This window comes from Vitis riparia, chromosome 10 (assembly GCF_004353265.1).
Source record: "Vitis riparia cultivar Riparia Gloire de Montpellier isolate 1030 chromosome 10, EGFV_Vit.rip_1.0, whole genome shotgun sequence".
Taxonomy (NCBI): Eukaryota; Viridiplantae; Streptophyta; class Magnoliopsida; order Vitales; family Vitaceae; genus Vitis; species Vitis riparia.
The window spans coordinates 8877276-8898811 of record NC_048440.1 but is presented as its reverse complement, the minus strand read 5'-3'; the positions used below and the strand labels follow the sequence as shown (position 1 = coordinate 8898811).

The following is a 21536-nucleotide window of genomic DNA, read 5'->3' as shown; positions in this document are numbered from 1 at the left end:
AAGAGTAATAGGAATAATGGGAATGCATGAGGAGGATGGTATGGAGAATGGGATAGCATGGCAATGAGTATGAAAGACATCTGGAGGCAAGGATGGTTAGGTGATTTGTATGGTTGGATGAGGATTTGTGGTTGAATGGAAGTGGGAAACATGAACACAGGAGTGAGTGTAATGGACGACAGTGAGCATGGAATTAGTGGACTGGTGGTGGGAGTTAATGAGGTGAGAACATGTACTGGATACGCAGAATTTCTGCTGATACCGAGCTCCTTAGCATTTGCCTTGGCTCTTCAAAGACTAACATGGACTAAATACACTGAAGGATGACAAATTGGTAGCCACTACGGCGTGGGCCCAGGGAGCTGCTCGTACTTCTTGGAGGATTTCATGTCAGTCGATGTCGGTCTCATGCATCTTGTTTTGGGCTAAACAGTGATCATCACATACAGCTAGCTACTGAAGAGCGTTCTCAAGGCCAAAAAAATGTTGAACCCTTTTGCGCTATTGCCTGGACTCCCACGAAGCCACCATCTCGATGAGAAAGGACTTTTGGGACCTTCATTCCCAGCATGTAGACTTGCAGTTCGCACCAGCCTGATTATCATGGAATAGAGTTCCTTCACAGAGGATGTAAGTAATGGCGTGAAGGCGAAGAACTAGCCAAAGCTAACGACACGCGCGCCAAGATGGCTATGCATGCGGATTCTGATGCCGAGTAACAAAAAATTTTCCCCACGCATGCTAGGATATGCTTGTTCTTTCCATCAAGTGTTATTTTTACCAACCCGAAATCAGAACTTCAGTAGTAAAGCCATTTTCAAACAAGATGTTGTTGGATTTTAAATCTCAAAGCATAACACGATGACCTGAGTCCTTAGGCAAACACAACACCATGAGCTTAAAAGCTCTGTGATATTCTGGAAATACCCCTCGGATGCTGCTTAGAGACTAAGCCTTTATCATCATAGCTTTCGTTCCCTGAGCTTACATTCTCAAATGAAGAGGCACCCACCAAAGCACACCACCCACAAACACCAAGTAGTATAAAATAGAAAGGAAAACTGATAAACAGAGCAGAAATAGGTGGAATGAGAGCTGTTTAAACAAAGCCTGGTTTCATGAGTTATCAACAGGCTTACAAGCTGGTGAGTGAGAGAATGGATTCAAGGTGAAATGATAGGATGAGTGACCTTCAGAACTTACCAGATTCATATTATTTCTCTCAACACAAATGAAGAAGCAACAAGTAGATATCTAGTCATAGTGAATCCAATGGAAGTATAAAGAACAACAGGAGTAGCCATATGATAACCACACACAAATAGCCAAATGATACCCAGCAATCAATAGAGGGGAGCATACAGCAAGAGAATAATGGAGATAAGTAAGAAGCATACCTGGAGATGCTCCTCCAAAAAAAAAATGAACCGAGAAACCCCTCTCTAAGGCGTCCTCTGTTCCTAGCTTTCTCTCTACAGCAAAACGAGCTTTTCTTGCTCAAAGGTCCTCCTCCTCCCAGTTACTCCTTGTTCTTTTCTCTCACTCCCTCAAGAAATCTCCCTCGTTTCTCTCAGCTCCCTTGCTCCAAAATCCCAGCTCTATCGCTTCCTCCCCAAAACAACCAAACAAAAGCTCCGCCTCCAGCAGCCCAGGTACCTCACCCAACTGCCAACCTCCACTACTCTACTCAAAAAAGCATCCCCCTTAACAGAAAAAGATCCCCTCAAAATATCTCTCAGCCGGCAGAAAAAGCACCCCTCTCCTACGCTCCTCTCAACAACCAAATATTCTTCTAATTCCCTTTTTCCAAGTGTCAATCTTTGATTGGTCCATCAATTCCACTATTTTGATCCCATATTGACTAATCCGGGAGTGACACGTGGCCATGCAAGATGGTGACACTTGTCAAGCATCAGCTACAAGAATGACTCCCAAAATGGGGGTCTACAATATCACATTTCAATGTTGATATTAGAAAATATAAAAGAAAAAAATTGTGTTTAGTAATTTTTATAATCTTTCTACAATTTATATTTAAATACCTATTTTTATTTATATACTAATTGATGTAAAAAATTTAAATTATTTATTTATAATGTGCAATACTTGTACATATGATACATTTTTTTTTTTTTTACTTTTATGTTGATTTATAATTAAAATATTATAAGCTTTATTATTTATCTATTTGACATACTTTTAAATTATTTCATTTTTATTAGAATTCATATAAAAAATTATAATCCAATTATAAAAAATTTACTATTTTTCATTTTGTATAATATAAAAATTAGAACAAGCAAAGACATATGTGAATATCTAAAATACCCCTTAAAAAATCATCAACTTAACATAATGTGCAATAAACGTGCACCCACATGCAATAAAATGCAATAGGTTGATCTCTAAATATAAATGTAATGAATGCAACGCACATGTAATTAATGTGAAATAAATGCACATGTAATTAATGTGAAATAAACGTGCAACCTACATGCACTATGATATTTTATATCCATCTATGAATGCAAAGAAAAGTATGAACATAATAATAGAAAGAAAAAAAAAATCACAATCACATCATCAAATGGGAATGTCTTGTCTACTGAGTGTGTTATTCTAAAACTTGCAGTTCTTGATGGGTTTATTAACTTTTACATTATTTTACTTTTAAATTAGGAGTCATATTTTATTTTATATCTTGTATTTGATATTTTGATATTACATTTATATTTTTATTTTATATACTTAGCTATTAAATCCATAGTTTCTATTATACAAATATGTCATATTAAAATAGCTTAATGGCTATAAAACGTTATTGTAAAATATTTTTATCACTTAATTATTTATTGTATTTTAATTCTTAATATATTTTTTTAGTATTTTAAATGTTATGAGTTTAATTTATAATATATATATATATATATATATATATATATATATATATATTTGTGCCAAATTCACAATAAGTTCAACGAAAAAGATTTAGAATAAGAGATATTTCATTTGTGAACATGGGAGTTGATCAAATTAGGGTATTGCATTGAAAAATTTAAGGAATCAGCCCATCTTTATAAATGCAATTTCATGTGTTACAATGACCTTCCATCCATAGTGATCATGTAGAGCAACAACTTTACCACAATAATTATATTAGTGGTTCACAATACTTAGTTTATGGAGATGAATATGCCCTATTTCAAGAAATTATTATCTTCATAAATAACTTTGAGTCAAGGATTGAGGTTATGATAGTACTATAGAAATAACATAAGAGTTAGTAATCATTTTATATTTCATTTATCTAAATTTTCCATTAACACCCAAAAAGCAATCAATTACTTAGATGCTCATTCTAAACCTTCAGTTTTTTATTATAATTATGCAATCATACTTAGATAGATTGATTAATCCTTCATGATGATTAGTGGAGTATGGTACAACTTCTATTTATTTTGGTAAATACTAAAATACAGGTCTAGAAGATAGACTAGAATGATTTACTAATTTCTACCTTATCAAAGCCTTCATCATGCATTTTTTTTTTTTTACTATTAAATACTTTTAAATAGCACTACTTGGTTGTTAAGTAAAACATTTATTGTAATTTAGATTTAATATGAACTTTAGTTACTACTTGATGTAATAATTATTATTAATCTATATATTAGAGTTAGCTTTCATGAATTAGAATATTGTTTTTTTTTGGTTTAGAATATTACGTCATTTCCTTTCAATACTCACTAATAAATTGTAACATTTCTTTTGTCGTCAAAATTTAATGTGATATTTATAGGATGAATTCAATTATTTGTATATGATTAATTTTACATTTATTGTTTCCTGAGAATAGTTTGAGGCCAATATACGAAAAAAATTTGATAAAATTTGTATATATCAAATGCCCCAGTGATGCATTTTTTTTACTACTAAACGCTTTTTTAAATAGTACTATTTGATTTTTATGTAAAGATATGCCTTGTAATTTGGATTTTGCTTGTATGAAACTTAGTTACTACTTGATATAATAATGTCATGGATTATAATATTCTATTTTTTAGTTTAGAATGTGATGAAGTAAAAGCGTAGAATAAACTTGTAGTTCCTTGATTCATGTAAAATACCATAAAACAATTATGCAAGTAATTTGTTGATCGAAAGAATATTGAAAAAAAAAATGAAGAAGGGGTCATGAATTGACCATAGAACCCTATTCAATAAGTGGAACGCATTAGTTGTCCATAATTTCAAAAAAAATTATTGAAAAAATTACTATTGCATCACAATCCTCTCAATCCTTTTTTAAATAAACCATTTAAAATTCAAACAAACTATCCCCATTTAAAATTGGAAAAGGAAACCTATCCTACCTTAAGATTATCTCTATCTAAAATTGAAAAAGAAAATCAATCATATTTTAACTAAAATAAATGAATTAGGGAAATAAACTCAATTCCTAAAAATAAAGAAAACAATAAAATAAAAAAATAAACTTAATTCCTATCTATATGTGTTGCATCAATCCCACCAAGTAGGAAAAGATTCAACCTTGAACCTACAATGTTGTTGTGATCTCTAGAAAAATGTTGTTATTTGTTAGTTTTTATAATATAAATATATTGCATCTCAATGTTTGATATTAGAAAAATATAAAATTTTATCATATGTAGTATTTTTTATAATCTTTCTATAATTTACATTTTAATACTATTTTTATTTATTTATTAAATGATGTTATAAATTGAATTTATTTATTTAGCACGTGCAAAACTTGTGCATATGATACAAATTTATTTTTTTTTCTTGCATGTTGATTGATAATTAAAATATTTGCTTTGTATATGTTTATAATATTTAATTTTTGTTTAACTCATGTAAAAAATTATAATTGAAATATCAAAATTTTAATATTTGTTACTTTATATAACATAAAAATTATGACAAATTAATACATATATAGAGTACTAAAATATCCCTTAAAATTCATAAACTTTACACACATGTAATGAATATGCATTATACGTGCAACCCAGATGCGTGCAATGTCCATGTAACCCATAAGCAATGTACAATATAACTAATATAGAAAATAGTATATCATGAAAGAATAATAATAGAAAAAAAAACTAAAAAAAAATCTAGACTTGGTAAGAAAATAAATCAACAAGACAAACATATCATTAAATGGAAGCTTCTTATCCATTTAATATTTAATTTTAAAACTTTCAACTATTTATAAGTTTTTTAACTTTTATTTTATTTTATTTTTAAATTAGGATTCATATTTTATTTTATATCTTGTATTTGACATTTTGATATTATATTTATATTTTAACATTATATACTTAACTATTAAGTTTATAGTTTATATATATATATATATATATATATATATATATACCCAAAGATATTTCATATGAAAATAGTTTTATGGCTCAAAAATATTTTGTAAAATATTTATATTCGTTAATTATTTATTGTATTTTAATTATTTTTTAGTATTTTAAATGTTATGAGTCTACTTCATCTTATATTTTAATTTATAACAATTTTAATTTTAAATATTTCATTTGAGAATATGGAAGCTAATCAAGTAGAGATGTTGTATTGAAAAATTGATGGGATCAATCCATCTGTCATAGATGTAATTTCAGGTCACAATGATCCTCCATTCATAGTGATTATGTTGGGCAACAACTCTTATCATAATTGATATATCAGTTGTTTTCAGTATATAATTTATGGAATTGGACATGTATTATTCAAAAACAAAAAAAAAACAAAAAAACAAAAAATTATATAAATAACTTGAAGCCAAGGTTAAGGGTTGTGATGGCACCACAAGAAAGAAGAAGCAATATAAGAGTTGGTGACGACATTATATTTCATTTATGTATATTTTCAACTAGTACCTATAAAGTAATTAATTACTTAGATGCTTCTTCTTGACTTTTGTTTACATATCAAAATTATATTCTTGTTGTCAATTAGCACATAAGTGCAAAGACTTTAAATTGATAATACTTTAAAAGTATCCTAATAGTCAATCCCAAAGAAAGTGAATCAGTTAAAAAAAGAGATAAAATGCAAGTATTAGAGGTTAATTAATAAATTAGGACATAATCAAATTGAGTAGGTGAAGTATAAACTATTGCAGAATTCATTTTAACCATTTCCTTCTATATTTAAAACATATCAAAATCAAAATCAAATACATATGTAGCCAAATAAACAATTTCTACCAACATATAAAATGTCATTTTAATTCATGCACAAACGAAAGGTAAACCCTAATTGTAAGCTAACTTATTGAATTCAAAAAAGCAAAGAAGTGTTTTGAGAGAGAAATGGAGAACAGTAGTGCAAAGAAAAATAGAGAGAAAAAAAAATGTCTAAAATATATCTCTTATTTTTGTTTTTTTGCATATATTTATATATGAGAGCGTATAGCTAAATTCTTTTTGTTGTAACTACATTTGGTGTATATGGATCTACTTTTGTTTTGAGCTTGTGAGTTGGTGCTTTACATGTGAGGCTAAGGGATGCTTCTAGAATTATTCTCAACACTTCCCCGCAAGCATAACTGTCGGTCACACACAATAAGCTTGGACCTCAGAATTTCAAATTTATTTTGTGTAACTGATTTTGTGAGCATATCAACAATCTGATCTACAATGGGTACAATGGGTACAAACCTCACTTTAATCACTTTGAAGATAAGAAAGACATTAAGGGCATTAGATTTAGCTTTTACAAGATAAATCCAGGTAAACCAAGTATATTCATCAATAAAATAAATATAATAGAAGAAACTAATACTGGACTTGACAGGAAAAAGCCCCCACAAATCAATATGAATCAACTGAAAATGTGACATTTTGGTTGGAGTTAGGATTAAAAAAAAAAACATAATTTTTTCCAAACTAACAAGAATCACAAAAACTTGGAAAAGTTTCCATTATACAAAAAAAAAAAGGGGCATTACAAGACTTCAAAACAAACTTGAGTACATGTAGAGATGAGTTACCCAACCTTTGGTGTCAGACATCAAGTTGATTATATCTAACCAACTTTAAAATTGGACAATATTAGAGCAACAACTCTAGTCGAGAATCTTGTTTATCATTCTCAAACAAAACATATAAAGATTGATGCACACTTCATATGGGAGACAGTGGTTTAAAAAGAACTTGAAGTGAGGTTTGTACCCACTATTGACTAGATGTTAATGTGCTTACAAAATCAGTTTTATAAAATAGATTTGAAATACTAAGTTCTAAGCTTACCATGTGTGGCTGACAATTGCGCTTATAGGGGGTGTTAAGAATAATTCTAGAAGCATCTCTTAGCCTCACATGTAAAGCACTAGTTGATCACCAACTCAAGACAAAAGCATATCCTTATACGCTAAATGCAGTTACAACATAAAGAATTTGATTGTATGTTCTCATATATATATATATATATATATATATAAATGCATTATAGGCATTTTTTTTCTCTTTGTTTTTCTCTACACTGTTACTCTTTGTTTCTTTCTCAAAACATGTCTATGTTTTTTTTAATTCATTCATGGTATCAGAGCTCTTGTCCTTCACAAAGTAATGATTCTGGTGAAACTCAACATAAACATTATTATCTACAATGAACTTGAAAATGCTCAAAAGATTTTTAGTAATTTTGGATAATGTAAAATATTTCAAAGATGCAGGTTTTGAGAAAAGAAAGTAAGGAAGAATAACCAATATTTTGAATGCATAAACCTTGACCATTGCCTATAGTAACCTTGTCATGACCATGATAATCAAATTTAAAGCTCAAGTTGTCTTGATTATTGGTCACATGGGTTGATGCACCGTTATCAAAGTACCAAGATGGATTTGTTACTATATTTGGAAGGGCAACCATAACAACTAAGGAATTACTTTGTGGAGACTGAAAAACTCAATCAAATTAGTAGTAACAGTTTATAACAATGTGTCCTTGTCAACCACAAACTTGATAAGTTGGGTAAGATCCGTTGCTTTTACCACGACCACGTACCATGCCCTCGACCAAAATTCTAAATACCATGAAGAGTATTACAATCCCCAGTATGTGCCCTATCATTTCCATGAATATTTCTAGAGCCACGACCACCCTTGTAAGTACCAACTACTATAAAATTGGTGAAGACATTTTGGAGATCAATTTGTGTGCAAGAATTCAACTACTCGATCCAAGTTTCATGATTCTACAACATTGTACATTCTTTTGGTAAAATGAAAGTTATGATCGTGCTATAACATTAATGACAACTATTAGATCATATTCTGTTCCTACACCAACCAACCCATTCATTATAAGATCCTCATCAGTAAGAGATGTTCCAAACACTACTAGATTATTTGCAATGGATTTGATTTTGCTAATATAATCAGTTATTAAGATAAAGCCTTTTTTGGTTATCTACATTTGTATTTTCAACTAAAGTAACCTTGCCTTGGAAGGTGAGGCAAAAAGATGCTTCAAATCTTCCCAGACTTGCTGAGAAGTGATACAACCTGCAATCTGACCAACAAGACCTTCTAACATTAAGGCAATCATCCAGCCAAAGGATCAACTGATCATATCTTTGCTAGTAAAAATACTTTGGATTTATCATTTGATTAAGGCCAAAGAAATCACCTACAACACTAATAAACTCATCCAAGCAAAGTTTCATTCCAATAACAAAACCATCAATACCATGAACTTTAAGTATAGGAAGGATCTATGACCTCCAAATAAGGTAATTACCTCTTTCAACTTGATTGATAGAGTGAAGTTGAGATTAGAAACAACGGAAATAAGATTAATAAAGGAGAAAAACACCATTTCTAGATTTGTAGTTATGGTCAAAGTTGCAATAGTGGACATGGTAGGAGTCAATCACCAAGTCTCACATTGCTTTGATACCATGATTGAATTAAAAATAAAATAAAATAATAGAAAAGTGTTTTGAGAGAGAAACAAAGAGTAAAAAAAATGCTTAGAATGCATCTCTTATTTCTTTTTTTACATATATTGTAACGCCCAAGTTTTCTTTTAAAGGGTAATTTAGGAATTTTTAATAATGATATTCAATTAATTAATTAATTAATTTAATAAAATGGAAGAGGGGTGAAAAGGTAATTTTACGAATAATACCCTAGGTATAAATAGAAAATTTTCTTCTTCCTGTTCTTTTTTTAATCGTATTCCTGTTCGCAGAGAGTTTCCAGAGAACGTGAAGTTGAGGTCAGATTTTAAGGTTTGAAGAACAAACCTCTATAGGTAAGTTTCTAACCCCTAGATTATTATTTTAGATTCATTGATTAATTTCAAACACATTAGATATATTTTTTGGAAAACCCCAAATCTAGATTAGGGTTAGATTATTTTATTTTTAATTCGTTTAAATATCAAAATAATAAAAAATTTAAGATTTTGATTTTATTGTTGGAATTTAGGAGATCTTAAATTTTATTAGATGAAAAAAAAATAATAATAATTCCTTGGAAAGTTTCGATTTTAGGTTAGGGTTAATTTAAAAATAAAAAAAATAAAAAAATGGCGTATGTGTACTGTGCTACTGGAAGCATGGAACAAAACAAAAGGAAAAAAAAAAAAAAAAGGAAAACACGTGTGCATAGTATGGGATGGAAGGGAAAAAAAGAAAAAAAAAAAATGGGCGTGTGCCCGAATGGAGGGAGGCTTATATATATATAATGATTCATTATCATGATGATGGCAATGGGAGAAAAAAAAAAAAAAAAAACCTTGTTTTGCTTTTCTTTTGGTGTACCCGAGAGTTTGCTTTTGAATTGTTTAATTAAAAATAATAATAATAATAATATTTAGTTTTAGATTAATAAATAAGATAATAGTAATAATGGTTTTCTTTTTTTTTTTTTGTAATAAACAGAATGAGAGATTTAGCAATATATATATATATATATATATATATATATATATATATATATATATATATATATAGAATTTTATAATGAAATAAAATTGTAATTTAATTAAATTAGAAATGTGTTATTAGAAACAAATTGGGAATTTATTAATTATAATTAAATAAGGAATAGAGTAATTAAATTATTACTTTGTTAATAAAAAAAAATATTAATCTTAACATTTAGAAATTTTAGGATTATCAGATTTATATTTTAAGGTAAATAGTAATAGTGGTCTTTTTATTGTGTTAGGTGAGGAGTAGACTTTTCAGGGTTATTTTTCCTTCAAGGTCTTTGCATATTTTGAGGTAAGGGAAGTTAATGCAATATTTATAAAATTAAATTATTTTATATGTTCTTTTGAATTGTGGAAAAGAAAATGATATTTTGTTACCATGCATGGATCAAATTGTTTTGCACTAAATATTATGTTGAAATATTTTGTTTTATTGATGACACAAAATATGGAGATATTATGTTGTGTAAATTTGAATACTTGAACAAAAACATCACTCTGGTTTATTCGGCCCTGTCAACGGGATATAATAGTTGACTATTCTGCCCTGTCAACGGGATATAATAGTTGACCTTTACATTTCATGGTGGGAATGTAATTGATTTAGACCTCAGCCTCTAGGGGTTTGGTTAGAGGTTACTAGTACTAGTAGTGTTTGGTTCCGTCCACCAGGAACAATTTGAGGCTAGCCACCCATTTGAAAAGTCTCACCTAACTGGGCATTTGATATTTGATAACCAGAGTAATGAAAATTGAATGGATTTGATTGAATCTTATGTGAAAGTGTTTGAATTTGATATGAAAATGGTTGGTTGAATTTTGAATATATTAGTATTGTTGAAACTCTGATATTTGATGAAAAAAAAAATATGATATCTCCTATTTGAAATGAAAATATTTGATCCATGAATTGCATTAATATTCCTTATTTGGGCTGTGAGCTCATTCCCAATTGTTGAAATTTTTTTCAGGTACTCTTAGTTCGGGTGAGGAGTGATGGCTAGGCTGAGGAATAGTCATCATTAGAATTTGACTTAGGATTTTATGTTGGATTTTGTTTTAACTGTTAGTTATGTTCATTTGGATCATTTGATATTTGGAAGTTATTTGGAAATTGAATTTGAGGATTTTAGATTTTGTTCTGCTACTCTGAACAGGTATTTGGTAATTGGTAACATCCAGTTACAATATGATTGTTTAGGTCAGATTATACTTTAAGCCTTCGGGTTTGAGGTGTGAAATGACCGTCACGCCCTTGGAGTGGGTCTTGGGGCGTGACATATATTTATATATGAGAGCATACAAACAAATTCTTTTTGTTGTAATTGCATTTGGCGTATATGGTTCGACTCTTATCTGCAGTTGGTGAGCTAGTGCTTTACATGTGAGGCTAAGGGATGCTTCTAGAATTATTCTCAACACTAACCAACAACATGCTAAAATTGATGAACTGTAACATTTAAACATCGTCTATTTTTATTGAGAAAAATGAAATCCAAAATTGATTTCCCAAAAAAATTAAATTACACTACATGGTTTTCGATTATTTGAACATGCTGGAAAATCAATAGTACACTTCATTTTTCTAGAAAATCCATGAATTGAGGTAGGCCAAATCCCAATTAGTCTACAAAAAACCTGAAGCTTTTTTAGGTGTAGAGAGGTTTCAGGTGGAATGAATTAAGAGAAATCTCCCATGTAGTCTTCATCCTCATTATCATCATCTTTTGTGGTTATGCTATTGAATGAAAATAGAGGATGAAAGTTTCAAAATGGGCTTGTGGAGTTTCTATGGTCTGATCATCAATGAGATTGTGGGAAGCTTTCCTCAATTGGCTTCGTAGGTGAACTCTTTTGTTTCTCCAATTGATTTTTGATTGGCTACTAGTTTTTGTTTGTTTGAGAAGAATTTTATTCTAGATAGACTTTTAATTTTATTTTTTTCTATTTTGAATTTTATTTTTCATTTAAGTGTGTCATGTAGCCACACCTACATACAATTTAAATATAAAATAATATATGATGTAACAACTTAAATAAGTATTTTTGTCATTTACTTTTTCATATCCTTTTATCAATTTCCCATTAATTGTGGGTATTATATGGATGTTGAGCCAATTATCAAGCCCATATGAAGTGAAAGCATAACTCTCCCTAAAGGATTTGGCTTTTTTTCTTTTTTTTTTTTTTTGGGTGGGGGTGGGGGATAGCAATGACCGTGGCCATTGCTCTACCGTGGAATTCCAATAAAGGCAGTTAGTTTTGCATTTATTCTTCAAACGACCCTCTTTTACAATTTTTTTTTTTTTTAGAATTTACTAAAATTGTCAAAAATTCAACCCACTTTTGAAATAAATATTCAAAATTCGGTCTTTAATACAAATTTAAAAATTGCATCTCAAAAATTGCGGCTTTAATACATATTTAAAAATCATATTATAAATTTGTATTTGATACCTTTTAATCAATTAATTCTAAAATTAACCATCACAGGTGTAATGTTAACATGGGAAAGGAGGGCAAATATCTAAAAACAGATCTATTTCTGCAGATGATAGGTACTCTCAAGCGGTGGATGGTGTGAACCAACTTATGAAGCTGCTTCTTCTCAACCATAGGTCGTTCATGGCAGCCCCTCTGAGTTCAGTCAGGAGGGCTTTGTTGTCTACGTGTTCTGCCGTCAAATGGGGAGGTGGCGTTTCCATGGTTCAGGGAGCTTCCAGAGGAATTGGCCTTGAGTTTGTGAGCATTTACTCATTTTCATTTTATGCCCTCTTTTACATCATATTTTATCACTGATTTCTATTTCTTTCTTCAGTTGTATGATAATGTGGCATTTTCATTTGCATAATATTGCGGAAAAATATGGTTTGTTTCCAGGGCTTTCTTGAAGCATGGCATGCCTTATCTGCCTATGCTTGATTGGTTGGAATTGAAATTTTGTGGCATTGTTCAGTAATTACTAATGGTTTTTTTTTTTTTTTTTTTTTTTTTTTTTTTTTTTTTTTTTTTTTTTTTTGTGTCTTGGGTGGGTGGGGACTGGGGAGGAAGTCTAAGATGGTGAATGAATACCCCATTTAGCTTTGCTTAGAGTTTGGGTTCTGGGCATGAAAATCTGTCTATGTAGAGTGGTGTTATTGTATTATCGATGCACTCTTTTTCTTGATTTCCTTTTGATATAAACTTTCTATGAACATTCTCATCCAATATGAATACTTAAATCAGGGAAGACAACCCTATTTTGATGAGTTCGAGTAGTCTTTGGTCCAAAATTCCAGTCGAGTCTTGGGTCAAACTTGGATATGTTAGCTTCTTGTCTGACCTGGAACTGACCAAGCTCTGAATTTCTAACACCCTTATTTCTTATATTTCTGAAGAAGTCTAAAACATTTTGCTTATTTAATTATTCCTGAAAGTTTGGGGTGAAAAATTCTCTTCAGAAATACAGGTTTGGAAGTTGTTTGGTTTTATTTTGAGGTTCTTGACTCAAGCTAATTTGTGCTAATTGCATGTAAACTAATATATTGTATATAATACAGTAATATTATTGTAATATTTATATTATCATATAAAATACATTGAAATTTTTGGCTGTATTCAGGTTCATTGATTTTAAATTAGGCCAGTTCTGGAGATAGGTTGTTCTCTGATCAGAGTTTGGGTCCAGACTGTGTCAAGATTGAATGCCAAAATACTGGTTATGCTTTTAATATGTTTGCCATCATAAATGAACAGATGGTTATATGAATGGTTGATTTTATTTATGCTTTTAGTATGTTTGCCATTTTAGCAATTTTTGGCATATCTCTAGACATCAGTTTTCTGTATATTCATTGAATTTGGGAAACTGCTGAATTGTGTAATTCAAATATGCTGAATTTTGGGAACCCTCTATATAAGGTGTATGATTACTGCTTGCTCAATGGTGTCATGCTGTAGTGATTTTGCAAATTCAACCACAAGTCCTCTATTTGATTAATGGAGAATGTACTAGCATGAGTTGTTAAGGGTGCAAACCTGAATGGTGCTCAATTAATTAGTGCTATCTTAGTGGCTTTTCTGCTAACTCACTAGAAAGCTCCTACTACAGTTTTTGCCTTCCACAGGTTATATTTGGTAGAGATTGCAGTTCTGGAAACTTTATGTCTATTTGGGATTTGAAATTTTGTATCAGTGTTAATGTTGCATAATTTTTCAAGAATATCTCGTTACCTTCTCTTGTTTACACTTGAGTACCTAGACCTTTATCATATTTTTTCTTGTCATACTCGTGAGTTTCTTGCCTTCCTAACTGATGGAAACCAGCTATATGTTTGGCTCCCTAATAAGAATTCAGTGTATTAGTTAACAATATCCCAGTAAAGGTTTTTATTTGGTTATTTTTATTTGTTATTTTACCTTTTATTTCTCATTGTGCATTTGTAACTTGTTTTGTGCTATTTGTAGGTTAAGCAACTCCTGGAGAAAAATGAGAAAGGGCATGTTATTGCCACTTGTCGTAATCCTGATGGGGCAACTGCACTTCTTGATTTAAAAAATGAGTTTGCTGAACGGCTTAACATCCTGCAGTTGGATCTCACCATTGAAAGCACCATAGAGGTTATATTGATCTCTCCCTTTTATCCAGCTAAAACTAAATTCAACTTAGTAGTCTTTTACCTTGTCAAGAAAACCTTGATTGGATTACTGAGGCTACGAATTCATTTCTACATATTGTTGTGGTTTTCACTTTCTTAATCCAATGGATGTCTCATAGAAAGTTCACAGGCCCTTTTAGCAGCTGAAATGATGGAGGATAATAATAGAAAACTAGGAGTCTTATTGCCATTTAAGATTTAAAGCTTTTGAGACTACAAATTTCCAGTTATTTTTCTTAGTCCTCTTGGGAACGAAGAGCTTTAATTTTTGTATGCTATAAATTCAGTTCCTATTTATTAACAAAATATGGTAGTTTTTGACTGCTTCTTATGGTCTATTCTCAGCCCTTTGATATACCTTCATATTTCAGGCATCAGCAAATTCTATAAGAGAGAGATACGGATCTCTGAACCTTCTTATCAATGCATCTGGCATTCTTTCAATACCTAATATTTTGCAGCCAGGTATTCTCATTGTATCGTTGCTTATGCATAGATTTTGAACTTAGTAATGGGCTTCAATAACAGCCTATAGTTATCGAAAGTACAAGGTTCACCAGTATGGAAGAATACAAATTCCAAACATCCAAAGCATTCAAGCATTAGTAAAACAAGAAACATCTAATCCTAGACACTTTGTTCAACTGTCATCTTCATACAGAAAATCATCATTTGTCTTTCCCATTATAGGATTTATAGCCCTCATCATCGTCCTTGTCCTTTCATCTGAATCACTTCCTTATGATCTAGATTTAGTGTTGAGGAAGGGGACTGAGAGGTTGTAGCCTTTTCCCAATGTTGCTCTCATGGAGCTTATCTGATTTGCATATCAAATCTGGCACCCCTGACTTTCATACTTTTAACCAATCATTCGTTGCTTTCACATATATCTTTCAAGGAGACAGAGCAGATGATTCTGTGCATATTATATTGTCTCCCCTGAGGCTCGGTTGTGCTTGATGGATGCCAAATCAATCAGAATGACCATGCAGTAGCAAGTTTCTTCTTTTTCCATCTCTATCCCATGGAAGACTGCTGGTGTTTTTTTATCTTTCTTCATCTAGTAGCCATGTCAATTCCAAAGAGGTCTTGAGGTGTCAACTCTTCTATAATTATGCCTTGCCTGAAAATTAGCCATGTCAAAACCAATCATTCATTGATCAGTTTTTGAATGTACAACATCAAAGCTGAGCTATGAGCACACATGTGATCCTAGAGCAACACATGTAGTCCAGTATAAATGTAAGGAATTGGCCTCCTCCAAGGCAAGATGCATGGCACGTGGGCTTGCATTTTCTATCAATGTATAATCTAATGCTGAACTAAAAGCTACCTGTTCAATTAATAGGTTTATTTTATTTTATTTATTTATTTATTTATTTTTATTGTAATTGAATTTGTTTTCTCTTTTCTTATTTATTTAGGAAAAATAAACTTATTTTTCTTAAATTTCCAGTACAGAAACAACACTGAGCAAAGTGCAGAAATCATCTTTGCTTCTAGCCTATGAGGTTAATGCAGTGGGTCCTATTTTAGTGATCAAGGTGCGCTCTCTCAACCTGCGGTTTTCAACTTATCATTAATTCCAAGGATTCGAGATGGATCCAGATATTTGTCCTTTAAGATTCTGCCTGATTAGGTTGAAATAGTTTTACTGCAGAAAGTGTTTTAATTGCAAAATATTTATCAACAGGGTGATATTTTTTTTTCATGTTATTCTATGCTTGCATTCTATTTATTTAATTATTTTTGGTTCAATTTTCTGAAGAAATATATATATATGCCGTGGAGCTTTTACGCCATATTTACATTTGTGAATAGATGAAAGCATTGATAAGGATGAGCACGTACATCATCTTCTCCCTTACCATTTAGAATGAGTTTTTTCTATAATTCTCTAGCAGAAAATGATTTAGCAAGAAATATGTGCACGCTAACAAAAATTATTTTATTATATTACCATTGTCACCGGATAAGGCTGTTCTTCACAGTAAAGTCATACCAGTTTAAAAATTATGTCAACTATAAAATATTTCCTCCTATCGAATTCATACATTGTTTGGGTACCTTAAAAATCCATAATATGACTGAATTTTGTAAAATGTGTCCTAGCAGCATATGTGGCCTCTTCTAACGGCTGGAGGAGGCTCTGGGACTGAAAGAGATGTTGCAGTTGTGGCAAACCTAAGTGCTAGAGTGGGATCTATAGGAGACAACCGCTTAGGAGGATGGCATTCTTATCGATCTTCAAAGGCTGCACTTAATCAATGTATGATATCTCTTTAAAGAGTTCTTCAGAATGGACTTAGTAGCTTAAAGGCCTCAAGGAAAGTCCTCTGTTCCTTGTCCACTTCCTTCTAACAGTGAAATAAAACATTACAGGCCTATTATTGGATTGTTTTTTGTTTGCTACTACTTTTTCACAAATTCATGATGATATTGCTGGAGAAATTTATCAGAATATCTGTGATTCTTATTTCATAAAATTAGATTTTGTTATTTTCTTTTTCAAATCTTGGAATTTGTTTCTTGTTGCTTGAAGAGGAATTTTGAGTTGGTTACTCTGGATCTTTATGAAGGCAAATGAAGCATATATGTCCTGGGTCTTCTGATTGGAAAATCTAATATATTGAACTTTCAGGATGATAATGAGACTCTTGGATAAAATTACCGATAAACTTTAGGATACATATATGAGTAGTGCCTAACCCATTTTCATGCTGCATATAACATGTATCATGTGTATGAAGGCAAATGAAGCATATATGTCCTGGGTCTTCTGATTGGAAAATCTAATATATTGAACTTTCAGGATGATAATGAGACTCTTGGATAAAATTACCGATAAACTTTAGGATACATATATGAGTAGTGCCTAACCCATTTTCATGCTGCATATAACATGTATCATGTGTGTGTATATGGTTGTAATATTGTGCATATATGTTTACTTCGACTAGTAACAGATTGACACCAATTTTGGTAAGTACTAGATAGAATGAAGTGTTCTGCAATTAATTTCAATAGTTATAATACATATTTGGATAATCCTTTTGTCTACTCCTGCTTGCAGTGACAAAAACTATATCAGTGGAGTTTGTACGAAAGAAAGATCCTGTTATATGCCTTTTATTACACCCAGGAACAGTTGACACAGACCTCTCCAGGCCGTTTCAGAGAAATGTTCCTGAAGGCAAGCTTTTTACCAAAGAGTTCTCAGTGAACAAGCTCTTAAGCATCATTAACAATGCGAAGAGCCATGACAATGGCAAGTTCTTTGCCTGGGATGGTCAGGAAATCCCTTGGTAATCTCCATGATTGTATTTTGTATAAACAAGTACTTGATCAGTTTCTCACAAGTTCCAAACTTTCCAATAAGACCCAACATATTGATTAAAATTCTATTTAGATAGAACCAAAGTTTCTTCAATAAACATGCCCATGAACCATGTGATTGATTAAATTTATACTCACATTTTGCAGTGAGGAAAGATGTAATTTAATTATTGATTGGTTTGTCAATTTCTTCTGATGTAATTCTGATGATAGCTAAGTCACTAGGGCATAGGCTTGTTTAATTGCTTTGGTGCTGCCTTTATGCTTAGGTATAAGTAAATTGTCTTCTTGATGTTGTGGAATGGATAAATGGGTGCATTTGTGTCTAATTAGTCTGTCTATTTACTAAATGGGCACTTAAAACTGGAATGAGATAATTCCATTTCACCCTGTTTATCATCTGATTTTAATTTTCTTCTGCTTATTTGAGAGAGGCTTTCTCTTGCGAAGGACTTGAAGAATTGGTATTTTCTGCTTTGTGTCATTCTTTATGTTGACTCCATTACTTTGCTGAACAATTCTGAAAGCAAACTGGGCTTTCAGAGACTGAGGCAAGCAAGATGGGATTATGTTGTGTGGTTTGCAAGTTTCCTCAAGATCATATGACTGTTCATCTTTCAATTTGGAATCTGGGTAGTTTATGTTAGCCATAACTCAGAAAGATGATCCTTCGAGTGAAAGTATTCAAATGCTTATTAACTGAGTGAGCTGTGTAGTTGGCCTGCGACCAATCACCAGAGATGTACTATATTTATTTCGCCTTTTTCAATTACCTTTCACATTCATCCTGCTATCTTCTTGTGCATCCTCTTTTAGTTTCTTGTTGAACTAGTCATGAAACGTTACCCTACTTAGAACATTGTCAAGCATCAGCATCATTTTTCTTGGCAGTTCCATTGATAACCCTCCAGTTAGTAGTTATGGTTCATCAATTAACCCTGAGGGGTAGTTCAGTTGGTCCGGCCTTGGGTTTGCTCCCCAATGGTCACCAGTTCGAGTCCCCTCATGGCCACTAGAGGTTTACCCGGTCATTAACTTTAGGATCCCGTGGGATTAGTCAAGGTGCGCGTAAGCTGGCCCATACATCCACGGTTATCAAAAAAAAAAAAGAGTTATGGTTCATCAATTACTTATGAAGGATAAGGTCACCATACTTGTTGCCTAACCCTTCAGGCATGTGTTATTGTTTTTAACAGCCTTAGAGTGCATAGCTAGAAAGAACTGTAAAAACATGGGAGTTGGGCAGTGGCTTTGCAAATTATTTCTTCGCCCACAACATATTTAATTTTCAGCCCCTTGAATTTTTCCCGATTACTATTATGATATACCAGAGTCTCAGTTTCATGAATAATGCCTACTCATGCAAAAGTTGAATATGATCCCACTGATAACAGCTTTAGAAATTAGTAAGGATGAGTAATGAAGATGATCAAAGACTAAACTGGAACTGATCCATTGAAACTGGATGAAGATTACATGATTGAGACCAAAGCAAGGGTCTCACATAGGCACCATGAAACATGGCTGTAATCTGTTTTATTTAACTCATTCCTTGGTTTCTCTAAGTCACCCCCTTCCACTCACAACTTGGAACTCCCAAGTATTTCAGTGGATCCTGCAAAACCAAAAAATTTATATCAATAGCATATCCTATTAGCACTACTTTTCTTTAATGGGATTATTGTTTGTGTATCAGATTCAAATGTTTCAGATGGGGGCATATCCTATGTACTTACGTTTCACAGTTGGTGTTCAAGGACACCGGGAACCCAACTTTGATGTTGCAAGCTGTGGGAATCTGGCTCAAGAGCCTGTCCTGAACGCCTGCGAACGCCTTCACACCATTCTTCAAGCACCGGCAAATATTCTTCTTATCATCAACTGTTTTCACAGTTGCAGCAAGCTGTTGAAGTCCAGAGCAGCATGCTGGCGATGGCTTTGGCTCCTTGCCAGTGGCATACCCCACACATGAGGCTGCCTTCATGTCAACAGTGCCGCATGGCACGGTTGCTTCACTAGTGCTGGCTAGGAAGAGGAGGAAGGAGAGGAGGAAGACCATAGAGAAGAAGGTGTTCTTCATGGTTAACTGTCAAAGTAACTGTATTAGCTAACTGAAGAAGCTCTACTCCTTGGTGTTGGAGGCAGGCAGGTTGAAGAAAATTGTGTGGAGGATGATGGGTTTATATAGACGATTGGAAGGCTCTGGGACTTTGGATTATGTGAAAGTTGAGTCTTCCAATGCAATTTTAAGGATAAGTTGCAGGTGATTTTATTGGGCCTGGTGACAGGAATTGAATGCCGGTACAATCTCTTCACCTAAGAAAAGGGATAGAAGATAGAAGAGATGCATAAACAATTCTTAAATCTCCTTGGTATATGAGATACCATTAGTGGGTTTCTTAAAAACCCCATCATTTACTAAAAACAAACCTTTTTTTATCCAATTTTTTTCTTTTGATGGGCAATCGGCCATAGCTTTCGAAAACCAAGAAAGAAATAGTAGCTGTCTTAAATTTCTGTAGGCTCTCCATTTATTGAAAACCATTTTATCTTCTAACGGAAACTAATTTATTTCAGAGAAGGGAGCGGGTCATTACAGATATCTCTTGGCAATAGCTTTCCTTGTCATCCTTGTGGTCAATCAAGGTACAATTTACCCAGTTAGGTGACTGCATTTCCTTGTGAAGCTAAGTTGATTATATTGCGAAGTTGAATATTTCTGGAAATGATTGAATAGTTGCTTTCTACACTTCACCATTTCTTTATGATCAGTTGGAATGGAAGACACAGGGATTGGCAATCTGAATATTCAAATGCTGTGAACAACAAAGTGGAATGATTTTCCAGCTGGTACTTGAATGCCCTTGGAATCATGCAACTTAATTATCAGTTTGCAACCCAAAAATTTGGATAATGTCTTTCAAAGGGGAAGACATGAAGACAAACTTTCTATTTTTAAGTGAAGCAAATCAAATGCCTTAACAGCTTCTGAATTGAATAACTATCGATTTTAAGCTGAACTTTCTACTTTGACTAGTGGGCTAAAACAACAGAATTGTGGGTCTAGCTAGCAATCAGAGGCAGTTTCAACCATTGAAAATGATCTCCTTTTGCCAACCATGCTTTGGAAGGTTTCAACAGGTGGAGAATCCAAAGCTTATGCAGCAGACATTGTTGGACAATATGCAATTTCCCAAGAATGAAAAAGAGTTTACAACTCGAGGTCATAGAAGAAGAGAAAGGTGGTGTTTGTTTTTTTACTTAATTCTAAATAAAACTTTAATGCTTAATAGTGTTAAATATTAGATTGTTTGTTTTTATAGTATTTTATTTCTATTAAATATTAAAAAGTAAAAAAAAAATCAATATGTTATTTTTTTTTATTTAGAAAAGCCTACATATTTTGATTTTTTCTATTTAGTAAAAAATTTATAATAAGTTATAAAAAAAAATAGAAAAACAAACAATCTAAATTCTGAAAACAAATTGCTTTTAGCAAAAAGTAAAAAAAACAAACACCACATAAATCTATGATTGTTTGATTTTCTATAATTTGTATGCATACTAGTAACACCGCAAAAA

General features: G+C 32.0%; 2 protein-coding genes and 1 long non-coding RNA gene across 3 annotated transcripts; 2 read left to right on the top strand and 1 right to left on the bottom strand.

The window, feature by feature from the left end:
- Positions 1 to 12491: 12491 nt before the first annotated feature.
- On the top strand, positions 12492 to 18283 carry LOC117923337 (C-factor). The gene is made up of 6 exons (XM_034841592.1): positions 12492 to 12723; positions 14428 to 14580; positions 14990 to 15083; positions 16080 to 16162; positions 16734 to 16887; positions 17692 to 18283. The coding sequence occupies exons 1-6, from the start codon at positions 12574 to 12576 to the stop codon at positions 17925 to 17927; spliced, it is 870 nt and encodes a 289-aa protein (XP_034697483.1). The 5' UTR covers positions 12492 to 12573; the 3' UTR covers positions 17928 to 18283.
- A 1097-nt stretch (positions 18284 to 19380) lies between these two features.
- LOC117924194 (non-specific lipid-transfer protein D, cotyledon-specific isoform-like) lies at positions 19381 to 20094 on the bottom strand. Its single transcript, XM_034842773.1, has 2 exons — positions 19691 to 20094; positions 19381 to 19569 (listed from the first exon to the last, which is right to left on the bottom strand). Exons 1-2 carry the CDS (start codon positions 20032 to 20034, stop codon positions 19560 to 19562), a joined length of 354 nt encoding a protein of 117 aa, XP_034698664.1. The 5' UTR covers positions 20035 to 20094; the 3' UTR covers positions 19381 to 19559.
- Positions 19865 to 21196, top strand: LOC117924195. Its single transcript, XR_004652740.1, has 3 exons — positions 19865 to 20255; positions 20532 to 20600; positions 20727 to 21196. It is a non-coding gene; the product is annotated as an uncharacterized LOC117924195 (long non-coding RNA).
- Positions 21197 to 21536: the final 340 nt, after the last annotated feature.

Excerpts from the sequence above, each read along its gene's own strand:
- LOC117923337 (XM_034841592.1), top strand. The coding sequence starts at position 12,574 with ATGAAGCTGCTTCTTCTCAACCATAGGTCGTTCATGGCAGCCCCTCTG. Across the intron at positions 12,724-14,427 it reads GAGGAATTGGCCTTGAGTTT|GTTAAGCAACTCCTGGAGAA; the intron begins GTGAGCATTTAC and ends TGCTATTTGTAG. Across the intron at positions 14,581-14,989 it reads CCATTGAAAGCACCATAGAG|GCATCAGCAAATTCTATAAG; the intron begins GTTATATTGATC and ends TTCATATTTCAG.
- LOC117924194 (XM_034842773.1), bottom strand. The coding sequence starts at position 20,034 with ATGAAGAACACCTTCTTCTCTATGGTCTTCCTCCTCTCCTTCCTCCTC.